This window comes from Trachemys scripta, chromosome 1, assembly GCF_013100865.1.
Source record: "Trachemys scripta elegans isolate TJP31775 chromosome 1, CAS_Tse_1.0, whole genome shotgun sequence".
NCBI lineage: Eukaryota > Metazoa > Chordata > Testudines > Emydidae > Trachemys > Trachemys scripta.
In genome coordinates, this window is record NC_048298.1 from 344876676 (window position 1) to 344891397 (window position 14722).

General features: G+C 45.7%; 1 protein-coding gene across 3 annotated transcripts in view; it reads right to left on the reverse strand.

Annotated features, from left to right (window-relative positions):
* Window positions 1-14722, reverse strand: part of SLCO2B1 (solute carrier organic anion transporter family member 2B1) — a 99289-nt gene that overhangs the window by 39647 nt on the left and 44920 nt on the right. For all 3 annotated transcript variants that reach the window (XM_034759315.1, XM_034759317.1, XM_034759316.1), the window contains one exon: window positions 4808-4916. In XM_034759315.1, the coding sequence (XP_034615206.1) occupies window positions 4808-4916 (109 nt within the window). The remainder of the gene's footprint in view (window positions 1-4807; window positions 4917-14722) is intronic.

Below are 14722 nucleotides of genomic sequence, written 5' to 3' on the forward strand. Positions count from 1 at the left end.
TTCCAGGTTCTTAGCTCTATATTTAGATTACTTGCTCACACACCTCCCATTCATGTTGGTTTTAAAGAGAGAAGGCATAATGTCAGATGAAAGGAGACCTTCCTACAGTGGCTACAGGTCCACTCACCAAATGGAAGCTGAAGCACACTCTGCTTCCTGGCTCGCCTGTGGGCTGTCTGATGGCTCTCTGCAGTGTCAGCACTAGTCTTAACCCGGGTTCTCCAAACTGAGCGATTGTGGGCAGGATTTTCCCAGTTGTCATTGGGAAAGCTGAATTTCTTGAGGCCTTCTTGACTTCGTCGCTGTACTGGAGCTTTGGCCTTCCACTGCATTGCAGGCAGTTCTTAAATTGGACATAGAGCGCAGCCTTCAGCAGATGATCTTGAGGCATACCCTCCATGTGTCCCAGCCAGCATAGTCTGCATAGAGTAGACTGTAGGTTGGTTCTTTCAAGGACCTTGTTATTGGTGATCTGTTGGTCCCAAGTAACTCCAAAGATTTTTCTAAGACAGTGGAGGTGGAAACTGTTGAATCTCTGCTCCTGCTTGGGGTACGTAACCCAGCTTTCACAACTGAAAGGAGGGTACTATGGACACAAATCTGATAAACAGACACCTTTGCGTTCAGGATTAGCAACTTGTTATTCCAAACACATCAGGTAAGTTTGCCAAAGGTAACAGAAGCTTTACCGAGTCTCGCGTCAAGTTCCCTATCAAGGTTAAGTGAGCTGGTAAGAATTGAGCCGAGAGAGCAGAAGTGATCCACAGTGTCCAGAGCTTCATTATTGACATAGATTTTAGTGGAATGTTGGTACCTTGTGACATGACAAAGTTTCCTTGATACTGATTACCGTGCCAAACTTCTATATTACTGCATTGAAATGTCAAAACAGCAACGTGGAGTAAAAATTGGATTTTTTCCCCTTCTTTCTCCATCACATAAATTTCACTCTGCCTCTCTTTCAGCAACAGGAAGTATAAAAGTTTATTGATTATTCAGACTGGAGACTCTGCAGATATTTTGTTTTTATAAGCTGCTGCGCACAAAAGACTATTAAAGCCAATAAAACAATAAAGTTTAGCATCAGAAAGAATGAACAAAATAAATAAGGTAAATAATAGAAACTGGGGGCAAAATTCTAATCTGAGTTACACTGGGGTAAACTGGGGATGAGACCATTGACTTCACTGGAGTTACTCCAGATTTATATCTAAATCCAAATTCTGGTTCCATTGAAGTCAATAGGAGTTTTCTCATATAAAGTGACTGATCAATGTAAAGTGGCACTGGATATCAACATTTTATCTCTCTCTATATATTGTACACACACACACCCCTAAACACCCAGGTCTGCCTACTTATAGTCTTACCATCCCATTGGACATGGAGCCTAGAGAGATATCCGTTGCTGCCAGTTATTCTGTACTGGAACAATAGAACAGTACTTGTATGAAGAGCAGCAGGCAAATAACGCAGATATCCATCGAACCCAGACAAAAGGGCATAAGACGCTTATTTAGCCATGGTCTAGGAATATCAGATAGTTTAACATACGGGGCAGAAGCTTTGTAACTGAATGCTGCTGCAATTGTTGCTTTTAGAAATCAGTGTTAAATGCTAACAATGAGCAGGCTATTTGTGTCTCTAGAGTACTATACCAATAATGCAATCCAGTACTGAGTGCCAGCATCACAGCTCTGGAATGCCCCTTCCAGTGCAGTCTTTAGTAAGTGTTATTATTTCTTAGTTATGTACCACTAGCCACTTTACAGTCAGGTCTCTACCTGGAAGACCTTAGAATATAGAATCATAGGATTGGAAGGGACCTTGAGAGGTCATCTAGTCCAGTGCCCTGCATTCATGGCAGGACTAAGTATATAGTATAAGATATACTAAATATATCTTAGAGTCTCAGCCATAGAGAATGTGGAGGCTTAACAGAGAATTGGAAACAAACAGAAATAGGAAGATGTGAAATTTCAGTAAAAATACCCAGGGGACATGGCCGGTTCTAACTTTTTTGCCTCCCCAGGCAAAAAAGAAGAGCGCCGCCCCGCCGTAACACCCCCCACCCCAGTGCCGCGCCGCCGACTCCCCCCCGCCACAGCGCCGGGCCGGGCCGCCCCTCTCCCCCGCCCAATTGCCGCGCCGGGCCACCCAAACCCCCGCCCCCGAGCGCCGGGTCACCCCAAACCCCTGGAGCGCCGGGCCGCCGAACCCCCCTGAGCGCCGCACCGGGCTGCCAAAACCCCCCAAGCGCCTCGCCGGGCCACCGAAACACCTGCCCCCCTGCCCGAGCGCCTCGCCAGGCCGCCCAAACCCCCGGAGCGCCGCACCGGCCAACACCCCTGCTCTCCCCCCAGCGCCGCGCCGGGCCGCCCAAACCTCCGCCACCCCGGAGCACTGCGCTGGGCCGCCCAAACCCCTGGAGTGCCGCGCTGGGCCGCGCCGGACCGCCCAAATCCCCCCCCCCCCAGCGCCGTGCCGCCGAAACAAAAAAAAACCCCTCGAGCGCAGCCCCGCGAACAAAAACAAAAACACCGCGCGTGCCCCCCACCACCCCAACATTGGCCGCCCCTTATAAGGTGCCACCCCAAGCACGTGCTTGGTCGGCTGGTGCCTGGAGCCGGCCCTGCCAGGGGATGAAAAACATTGCAGAAAAGGCAAGTGTCTTTGAAAAATAACTGAAAACAGGCTACTGTCTAGTTGTGCACATAGGAAATCTTATTACTATTTCCCTCATCCTCCTTTCCCTTTCCTCCTGTTGTTTATTACATTCATGGATTATAGCTGGTTCTATATTAGGGCCTAATTTTGCAAAGTCTCACCTCATTGTTACCTTGCACTTCCCCTGGCTGTTTGTGGTATCCACCTGTTAGCTCTCATCGTATACTTAGATTGTAAACTCTTTGGTGCAGAGACCACCTTGTTGTTATGTATATATACAGTGCCTGGCATGGTGGGCCCTGATCTCTGATTGGAGCCCCTTGGTGCTACTGCAATACAAACACTAACACAATGTGTGTAATTTTTGATTGTAAGCTCTTCGGGGCAGGGACAATATCCCTCAGTATATTTGTTCAGTGCCCCCTTGCAAAATGGGGCCCCAATCCTGAGTGAGGACTTTAGATACTATTAAAAATAAATAACAATACTGATGAATAAGTGAAAATGGTGGAACTATACCGCATTAATTTATGTGCAGAAGAATTTGCAGGATCGGGCCTTCAGCTTGTAAGTTCTTTTGAGACAGGGAATGTGGCTTCCTATGTATTTGTACAGTATCCAGCACAATGGGGCCCTGAGCTTGATTGGTGGCAGTGGTCACTGCTGCAGCAATAATAATAAATAATCCTGACTCCCATGCTCTGCTGCTCTCACAACTCCAGGTGAAGAAAAGGTGAATTTGTTCCCACCTTTATCAAGCAGAGGAAATTATTTTTACATTTTCCATAGCAAATTTGCTTTGTGTACCAGCTGCAACAAGATATTCCTAAATGATAATGCAACAAGGGCAACGGGTGATCAAAAAAACCCAGTTTGCTTGTTTAATTTAGAACAGAGCTAGCAAGTGAATGGTGTAACAAAGAGACTCCAGCTCGCTTTCCCATGGCTGGGTCAGCTCTGCATTGGGGGTAATAAAAATCAGGGCTTCCAGCAAATTATAGTGATGAGATTTAGGAAACTCAGAGGAAGCAAACATGAGGCCAACATCAGAAAGTCACTTTTCTAAAGTGAGAGCCACGGTTGGGATTATTTCCTTCAAAACCCCCATTGGAATACACTCCAAGAATGAAACCTGCAGACCTTCGCTGTACTTATAAGAACACCATAGTACATTAGCCAAGTCTGACTTCTAGACAAGCCAGCTGTGACAGATGAAAATAACCTGGCACAGACATTTTATACAGCAGAATTTTACCTCTAGAAATCCTATTTCCAAGCAGAGCCCATTTTACTTATTTCACTGGGAGGGGCAGACTGTTCCCAGCCTATATGCGCTCATGGTCCTTCAGATATAGTTCCCTTTAAGGATTTTAGGAAGGAACGGAGGTAACCCCCTTGATGGCATGACTTTAGACATGTGGAGAAAGTTTAGTACTTTTGAGCAACAGCAGCAGTGTTGCAAGAGTCAACTCCTATGCCAGGGATGAGCTCCTGGAAGCTCCCCCCGCTCCTCTGGGCCCTGTGCCAGGACACAGCTCCTGCAGAGTCCTCCAGGCCCTGCACTAGGACGGGGCTCCTGGAGGTTCTTTCCACTCCCTGTGAGCCCTGTGCTGGGACAGGGTTCCAGCAGGCTCCTCCCTCTCCCTGTGGGCCCTGTGCTAGGCCAAAACTCCCGCATGCTCCCTCTGCTCCCGCTGGACCCTGCATCAGGGTAGAGTGGCAAGATTTGAGGCTTGGGTCCCCATTTCCTGGTTTGCATGAGGTCCTGCCTGCCACCAGTGCAGTAGAGGTTGAGAGCCCGCTGTTAGGAAGTGCTGAACTAACAGCAGAAATAGGTCATTCAGGTTAATACGGGGAGGCGCGAGGTACTTTGTTTGATACACTCGTAAACGTTCTGCATTATCAGATCAATAACAGCTCTACAGACCAACTTTAGCACACTGCATCCTGGCTATGTGCTAAAGCTGCATCTGCGAGACAGGCTGTGTACATGGAGCAAGTTATAGTACCATCTTAGACTTTTTATCACTGGTGGTGCATATTAGTAGCAAGCTCTTCATTGCTAGGAGGGCGATATATGCTTGGGTGAGAAGAGGAGTCACTTCAGAGATTTTCCAAGGAGGGGAAAACACCAACTTACTTCTTATGAACTGGGTTAAGGAGAGGTTTTGCAAGATTTCCGATTTGGATTTAAGCTGGTTCAGTAAGTCTTTGCTCGTCTTAACTTCACTCTTGCTCCCTTTCACCACCTGAGAAAAGACAAAGAGACTTTCAGTTCTGGACACGCTGACAGCTGTTCTACTGAACTCACTTTCTCCTCCAAGCTGCATCACAGCTGTGTTATTTAAAGAAATGAAAACACATTCATTCTGATTTATAGCCCAGCATTCCATCCACAGAGGGATAAAGAGAATGCCCCGTGTTTCACTCGAGAAGGCTCTCAAACAGTTTACAAGTTAAATAAGAATCTTTTCACCCCCATGGAGAGGCAGCCACTTCTGGGATGGTATGTGGCAGCTGTTTAACAGCAATATATACAGTAGTTATGGGCAAGAAGTGAAGAATACTGTATCCAATTGAAACTGCAAGAGGAATTTAAGACAGCAAAATGCAATTCTATCTGTTTGAACTTGACCAGGATACCAAGAAAAAGCCCCTACCCAGGTGAAAATTGTCAGGAGGTACTAAATGACCACAAAGGCTCACGACACCTTTGTTTTACAACCCACAACACCTCAACAGTCATAACCCCGTGCTTGCGGGAGGCCTGGTTCATTACTGGCTTAGCAGGAAGAGTGCCAAATACCAAATCACTAACACCCTTCCTGCTTAGGTTAAAAGAGCTCAGAACATCACAAGCTCAGATGCCATAGCTGCAGGCCACCATGTGCTCAGAGAGGTTAATCAGAGGTTTTCAGTAAAGGTATAATTGGATTTTCCTTCCCTGCTTTCATCTGTCAAACTGTAATGAATAGCACCTCATAAATAACAAATTGGGCCATTATATATGTACAGTAAAGTATGTGCCAGGCTTCTATTAATATAGAAATCCAGGAAAATTAGCTTTAGAGGTGACCAATAGGAAATGGGGCTTATTCACCAGGGGCTGTATTGCACCTATGGAAGCAGGTGAGACTGGGAGTGGGGCTGAAGTCAAGGGAAGCTGCGTACCTAAACCCAGGGCAGAATTCAACCCCCAAGGAAACTAACAGTACCTCTCATCATCCCTTTGACAAATTCCTCCCAAGGCTGGAAGTACAATGAATGTCTAATATTTCTCTGTGTGTACAGTAATGTACTGTCATGTTAATGTATTAACTGCAGTAAAAGACAAGGGCCAGAGAAGGGCAATGACAATGATTAAAAGCATTACAGGGAGGCAGTCCATGAAAGGAGAGATTTTCAAATCCAAGGCCAAACTTTTCAAAACTAGATGAGAAGGGCTCTGAGTTACTACAGAGAATTCTTTCCCAGGTATCTACCTGGTTTTCTGGTATAGCCCACATGCTCATGGTCTAACTGATCACCATATTTGGGGCTGGGAAGGAATTTTCCCCCGGGTCAGACTGGCAGAGACTCCTGGGATTTATTTTTTTTTTTTTGCCATCCTCTGCAGCATGGCGCACAGGTCACTTGCAGGTTTAAACTAGTGTAAATAGTTAATTCTCTGTAAGTTGAAGTCTTTCAGTCATGATTTGAGGATGTTAGTAACTCAGCCAAGGTTAGGGGTCTGTTACAGGAGTGGGTGGGTGAGGTTCTGTGACCTGCAGTGTGCAGGAGGTCAAACTAGATGATCACAATGGTTCCTTCTGACCTTAAAGTCTATCAGTCTAAAACTTGGATGCCTAAAGCCATACTTAGGGCCTGATCCTGCAGCTGGATCTATGCATGCTAACCCTGCACACCAGTAGCAGCAGCAGATTCTCATGGCTATGATATAGGCGTGATGGTGAATGGACTTCCATCTTGAACAGTCCCTTGCAAATCTTCTTCCTTCAACAAGAGTCAATATTTGAGGATTAATGGCTTCTTACATCCCTCAATATTGCATCTTCCAACCTCATGAGGTTTGACTCTTGGTCAACTTCCTTCAACCTCAGCTCTACAAACCTGTAGAAGCATACCCTCTTGTGCACGTTGGACATGACCGCACTATTGTAGTCATCTTGTTCCGAACGAGTGCAAGACTACAACTTACTGGGCTCATCTAAGTATCTCCTTGTTTGTGACAAAATCAAACCAATAGATGTTAAGAATACACCACAACTTTTGAAGCTGAAAACTGTTTCGTTTCCTCTTCTCTGGTGTTTTTAGTGGCCATTTTTCTTCTCCATATTACAGGATTGTTATCATTACTAAGTTGAACACTTGTATCTTAGTTCTCACACAGACATCTCACTGCCCAGAGGCCTTTGAAGACAGTGAAATGCCATTGACACAAGACCAATCCGTTGTGTGACTTCTTTGGTTATAGAACCTCCTGCTGCCAGCTGACTCCCAATATATAATAAAACCATTCACCCATTCAATGTCATTGTCATCTACATACAGCATCGGCAGGTTGTTCATTTCCATTTTATAGGAGGTGTGCATGGCTTCAGTTTTATCACCACTGATCTTAAGTCCAATAGATTCTGCAGTTTTTCACAGATCTTCCAGCATTGGTTGTAGTTGGTTAGTAGTCTCTCCAAGTAAGACAATAAAATCCGCATACTCGAATTCTTCTAAAGACGTATCTTTAAATTTCACACTTCTTACTTTGGTCTCAATCAGCCTTGGCATCAGATAGTCTATTAGAATGTTAAATAATGTATTTCTAGCACAATCCTGATTCTATCAAAAACCAGTCTGTAATGCAACTGTTGACCCTCATACAACTAAATGTACCATGGTACAGTTCCTCCACCAGGCACATTAACGAAGGCCTCAGGCACCCCATACTGGCATAGCAGTATTCACAGTGCTGATCAATGCTTTGAGGCAAAAGCAGCTGCAAAGTCTATAAATGTAATGTTAACTTCCTTTTGTTGCCCTAGTCATTTTTCAATAACATTCTGCAGAGCATATATAGCATGGATTGTAGATCGACTTGTACAGAAACCACAGTTGGGTCCATCTTGGTTCTTCCCATCAATGGGTTCTTCATTATAGCCCCATCTACTATGATTTCTTCCCCCCTCCCTCCGAAGTCCTCTTGCTCAGAAGGATGTGTTTCCTTTCACAAACAGCATTGCCAGTCGGACACACTGCCACCTCCCAGCCAGCAACCTATAGGTGGTATATCAGATGGTGATGGTATCTGATGAGCCGGACTGTGAGTTCAGCTCCTCAGACATCTTCAGAGGCAAATCCCATCTCCTTCCCCGCTTTCTACAGATACACTTATTCCTGAATCTGTCCCATGTCAGACTAGATGACCCTTGCGGTTCCTTGTAAACCCTATGGTTCTACGATTCGATGGTTCTATGAGTTATTCAGAAGAAAGATCGCCATCTATGGAACCACCAGCACCACTTCTGGAGTATCAGGGTTTTCCACCAGGAAGCCTTAGAGAGACACGACCAGGCTGGACTTCCTTTAGCTTAAGCTAACTGAGAGGCTCATGCTGTGTCACGCTGTGATACTACGCGAATGGGATGTTGTAGGTATACTGGCCCTTTGGTACCTTCCTTGAGACCCTGCAGACATGATCCACTCAGCTTGGAGTTATGCCCCTAGAGAGAGACCCCACAGAGCCAAACAGTGATGTGGGGACTTGAGGTCAAATCCCAGCAGGTGTTGGGACCAGGTTTTCTGATTGTCTTTTGGGGGGGGGGGGGGACTCACTGAGCTGACAATAGCTGGGGGGAAGCCCCAGACTTCCTATGTATGCTTGAGTTAATGAGGTGTAGCTGAGTCCAGTTAGGTTCAGAAAGAGGCAGGTCTCCTTTCCACAAAGGAAACAGATGGAAGTTGTCTGCTAGCAAGATAGGGCTCTGGTGAGAAAAATAGTGTCCCTAGCTATGTGGTATTTCACCTGCAGGGAGAGCACCCACAGGCTTTGCCATCTAGTTTTATTTGGATGCACTAGAAAAAAAATAACATATAAATACCCCCAGAATGCAAGAGAGAGATTTTCTCTGCTTAACCTGGAGCTCCTGCTGAGGTCTCTCCTGCTGTGCAGAAGGTAGCCCTTGAGACTCAGTGAAAAACATGGTGACAGATACTATTTTAATATTAAATAAATAAGGGATAAAAATCCATCAGGCCACAAAAAATCAATTCAGAATGAATTTCCTCAGTTAATGAGCAGGTCAAGCTCCCATCAAACAGCTCATTATACCTCCTCCAGCAAATGCTGGTCCTCGTTAGCTTTTTTTATTTTTGTGTGTGCTTTATTAAAACAACCAACCTGGAGGGGACTCATTTATATTACACTGGATAATTATATTTAGCAATTGGTTGCTTCTGTTTTTAAATTGGTTAAATTTAAATTTTAGCAATTGGTTGCTTCTGTTTTGTGCTGAAAATCTGAACCCGGAGACAAATCCATCCCTGTTGCCTTCTTGTGCCGTGGCCGCTCACACATTAGTGCCACAAACACACCCTGTTAATTTGGTTCCTCAAATAATACAGTGTATTTCTAACATCTTCTGCAAGTGCCTTACGAACATTAATGAAAGAATCCTCACAACATCCAAACTCCAGGAGGTAGGCCAGTGTGGTTACCCCCATTTTGAATATGGGGAAACTGAGGCACAAAGGTTGAGTGAGTTGCCCATGGTCTGATAGGAAGCCTGTGACAATGCTTTTCTGATTGCTCGTCATGTACTTTAATCATAAGACAACCCTTCCCCCATGCTGGCAAGCTCAATTTAGATGTGGTTTTAGAATAGCCTCTCCACAATTCTGCCTCAGTGTTTTCCTTTAAGCTGTTCATGTTTATTGGAAGTACCAAAAATAGGTAATATAAGTGGCTGCATAACCGTCAGAGAGCCTTAAAGGGGCTTTGTTCCATAAGCCAGTCAAGCTAAAAATTAGAGAGGTTATCTTCACTTCACTTCCTGAACACTACTGCAATATAACGGTGCTGGTGCAGAACACAGGCCACGTGTCTCTTCCAGAGTGCTCCCCATTCGGCACTCAGTAAAGTCCATTACGATCCCTCAGAATGGGCGAGGCAACATCCAGGTGAAGTTGTGATTTACTCAGACTCTGAGTTGCTGAATACCCTTGACTCCTGTCGGCGTCCTCATTGCTCCTGAACTCTTCTAACTGACGCTGGTAGGAGTTGTGGGGGTTCAGCATGTGCTAGGAGGCTCTCAGCACATTGTGGGTTCAAGCAGCTAGACCCCCCAGCCTGGCTCCGTGAGAGCAGACTGCTGCACCTGCGCAGAGCCCATAGACTTCAGGGGGGCACCATATGGGCTCAGCAGCTCACCCATCAGTTGTATAGCACAGGGTCATTGTTGAAAATCCAGATTTCTTCAAGTAAAAAAGTAAATGAAATAACCAGCCCAGACATTGCCCTGTGCTAACCTTGGCAGTCAGGAAAAGGCCTGCTCAGACACCCATATATGGGAATAATCATAATAATTAATAGTAGCTCCCCTTGACCTCATGTGAAGCTGGAAGCGCCGCTAGAAATCAGGCTCTAAAGTTTTAGGGCAAGTTTCTCTCCTTTAGCCCATACTGCAGAGCTTTGCTACATATTCCGTCTAATCTACCAATTGAGTGCCCAGTCACTTGTGTTACTTCTGTTGATGTTATCCCCACTGTGGCACTGACAGGGAGCCTGACTGTGAAGTTTCTAATGCAGGCCTGTACATTGTAACAGAGATTAAATGCGCCACGAGGAGTCAGGGCACTTCACACTGGAAATGAGAGGCGGATGGAATGCTGCATGCAGAGCCGGGGGCTGTGACCTGCCAGCAATATGAAGAGATGGGCACTGCTGATGGAATGCTGCATGGCAAGAGAGGAAATGTCACAACTCGCAAGCAGGCTGGCTAACCTAGTGAGGAGGGCTTTAAACTAGGTTCACCGGGGGAAGGAGACTAAAGCCCTGAGGTAAGTGGGGAAATGGGATACCGGGAGGAAACACGAGCAGGAGAGTGCAAGAGGGGAGGACTCTTGTCTCATACTGAGAAAGAGGGACGATAGATGAGTTATCTTAAGTGCCATACACAAATGCAAGAAGCCTGGGAAACAAGCAGGAAGAACTGGAAGTCCTGGTACAGTCAGGGAACTATGATGCGATTGGAATAACAGAGACTTGGTGGGATAACTCACATGACTGGAGTACTGTCATGGATGGATATAAACTGTTCAGGAAGGACAGGCAGGGCAGAAAAGGTGGGGGAGTTGCGTTGTATGTAAGAGAGGAGTATGACTGCTCAGAGCTCCGGTATGAAACTGCAGAAAAACCTGAGAGTCTTTGGATAAAGTTAAGAAGTGTGAGCAACAAGGGTGATGTCGTGGTCGGAGTCTGCTATAGACCACCAGACCAGGGGGATGAGATGGACGAGGCTTTCTTCCGGCAACTAACAGAAGTTGCTAGATCTCAGGCCCTGGTTCTCATGGAAGACTTTAATCACCCTGATATGTGCTGAGAGAGCAATACAGCGGTGCACAGACAATCCAGGAAGTTTTTGGAAAGAGTAGGGGACAATTTCCTGGTGCAAGTGCTGGAGGAACCAACTAGGGGCAGAGCTTTTCTTGACCTGCTGCTCACAAACAGGGAGGAATTAGTAGGGGAAGCAAAAGTGGATGGGAACCTGGGAGGCAGTGACCATGAGATGGTCAAGTTCAGGATCCTGACACAAGGAAGAAAGGAGAGCAGCAGAATACGGACCCTGGACTTCAGAAAAGAAGACTTTGACTCCCTCAGGGAACAGATGGGCAGGATCCCCTGGGAGAATAACATGAAGGGCAAAGGGGTCCAGGAGAGCTGGCTGTATTTTGAAGAATCCTTATTGCGGTTGCAGGAATAAACCATCCCGATGTGTAGAAAGAATAGTAAATATGGCAGGCGACCAGCTTGGCTTAACAGTGAAATCCTTGCTGACCTTAAATGCAAAAAAGAAGCTTACAAGAAGTGGAAGATTGGACAAATGACCAGGGAGGAGTATAAAAATATTGCTCAGGCATGCAAGAGTGAAATCAGGAAGGCCAAATCGCACTTGGAGTTGCAGCTAGCAAGAGATGTTAAGAGTAACAAGAAGGATTTCTTCAGGTATGTTAGCAACAAGAAGAAAGTCAAGGAAAGTGTGGGCCCCTTACTGAATGAGGGAGGCAACCTAATGACAGAGGATGTGGAAAAAGCTAACGTACTCAATGCTTTTTTTGCCTCTGTCTTCACAAACAAGGTCAGCTCCCAGACTGCTGGACTGGGCAGCACAGTATGGGGAGGAGGTGACCAGCCCTCCGTGGAGAAAGAAGTGGTTTGGGACTATTTAGAAAAAGTGGATGAGCACAAATCCATGGGGCCGGATGCGCTGCATCCGAGGGTGCTAAAGGAGTTGGCGGATGTGATTGCGGAGCCATTGGCCATCATCTTTGAAAACTCATGGTGATCGGGGGATTCTGGGCTAGAGGGACTATTGGTCTGACCCAGTCTGGCCGTTCTTATGTAAGAGAAGGTGTCATCCACTTGTTGTACCACTTTATAGCAGGATTGTTTCACATAATTTCAAATGTCAGAGAATGAAATTTAAATCAATAGGTGGTTGTGGGCAAGACATTTCTTGTACATGACCCATGAGGAATAAGGATAATTCCTTACATTTATATAATGCTGGTATCTAAAGGGAACCTGCATTACATTCAAACCTTATATAGGATTCCCTTTACTCACCAATGAATTGCAGGCACTGTGGAAATGATTTAACAACAACACTACATCACAGTTTAGCATTGGAAGGGAAGATGAATATGGTGCCCAAGTGAAACTACAGGGAAGGTTTTAGTAGGCAGAATGTAATTACCTGGATTGGAAAATGATAAGGAGACCAGGGACAGACTTTAGGGCATTAGCTAATCCCTAAGTGTTAAATACGCAGGGCATGTGTCAATCTCCATCATTTCAAATGAGCCAATAGGTGGTGCTATGTCAGTGCGGGGGATGAAGCTAAGCTGGAGCTATTGGAGGGGTCTAGTCCTGACCTGACATGCCTCCTTCCTGCCAGAGACCCCTTTTTCCTTCCTCAGCGTGAGATCCTGATAGCTTGGCTGTGACTGCCCCTAGAATATTGCTGTCAGGCACCTCTGTACTAGAAAGATACTGACAAACTGGAGGAGTTCACAGATTAACAAACGAAGAAGAAGATGATGATGATGATGATCAGGGGCTGGAGGGACTGATTTCTGAGGAAAGATTAAAAAAGCTAACTCTGACCCCGACCCTGCAAACAATGTGTTTAACAAATGTGTTTAACATTAAGTAGACGAGTAGTTCAATTGATTTCAATAGAATTGAGTAAAATTAATCACGTCTACGGGTTTGTAGAATCAGGGTCTAAATCTATCTGCTAAGGAATGACTACAGGAGGTAAATGATTGTCTACAAACACCGGTGGGATGCACTATTATTTATTATGAATAGACTGGCAGTGTGTTGGGAAACATGGTCCCTGTCTCAGACAAAGTGTTATTTATGGTGATCCATGGGGTATAACTAAGACGGAATGAAAGCAGCGAAGGGAAAATGTAGACCGAGAATCAGACAAATGAGATGGATTTGACTGTGGGATAGTCTCCCATCACTTAGATCCCATCACTTGGGTCATTTAAATTGAGGCTGGAGAAAACCCTAGGACATGGACAACAAAGAACAACCCTGCCTTGGCCCCAGGGAGAGAGATAAGATGTCCCAATTAGTCTTTTTCATCTGAGGAGATATTGGGCTAAATTATGTCTACTTTTTGTGGGTTTACTAGAGGGGAGAGAAAGTGTAGGGAGCCCTTTCCCTCCCTAGCTCTTCTGGGCAAGGGTCAGTCATCATTTGGCTCCCAGGGCTGTGGAGGACATGAGGCAAAGTTGGCTGGAAAGCAGCTAATGCTGCTGGCAGTGCTAGTGCCCCTAAAATCAGCAGAACCTTCAATCTGCCTAGCTATATATCTCCTCCCTTGTTGGTGTGGGTAACAGATAGGCTTCCTGCTTATTAGGACATTGGGTACCAACAATTGGCACAAGGCCTGAAAAGGCCAGTGTCCAAATTTGGTCCCAGAATTGGAGCACAGAATTAGTGGGGCGGTGAGGTGCTGTTTCTGTCCGTGCTGTGTCAGCACTGTGGATAGACCGAGGATGTTTCAGTGTCTTCTTGTGTTACTCTAATTCGGGCACATTACCTGGTTTCTTTTACAACTGATTTAGTCCAATTATAGTTATCGCTGCTAGTTGAGGTGGTTTACTATGTCCATGGGGGAACTCTCTCCTGTTGGCATAGAGTGGCTAGACAGCGATTTTACAGTGGTGCAGGTGCATCGGTACAGCTGTGCCACTGTGAGCTCGCTAGTGTAGACATGGCCCAAGATCACAGAGCTGGAATAGATCCAGAGTTGCTTGACTCTCAATCCAGTGCCCCCCTATTCATTGGCCCATACCACCCCCGACAGTGTTACTGAAACACTGGGCAGCATGGAAAGTGCCTATTGTTCCATGAAGCCATTATGTTGCACAGCACTCAAGTGGTTATATGTATTTAGGTTTGGGAGTATTAAAAAGAGGAAGAACAGCAAAAGGGAGTAATCTGAAATCTCTCACTCCTCTGGGCTAGCACATTGGAGGCAATTCACTTATAAATGGTGATAGCTGAGACTGGCCTCTGATGCAGCTGCTGATTTGTCCCTGAACCCAAAGGAAAGTCAAAGATTTAAAGGGAGTAACATGATGGGAACAAGAGGGACACTACTATACCAATCTCAGCCTGGTTGAGGATGGTTGAGGAAAGAGATCTTGGGGAAAGAACTGTACAACTGAGAAGCTGACTCATCAGCAGAAGTGCCCGTGAAAGGCATTTTCAAACACCATGAGTATAATATCTTACATTTAGACCACATCCCTTTAGTTAGAAGGG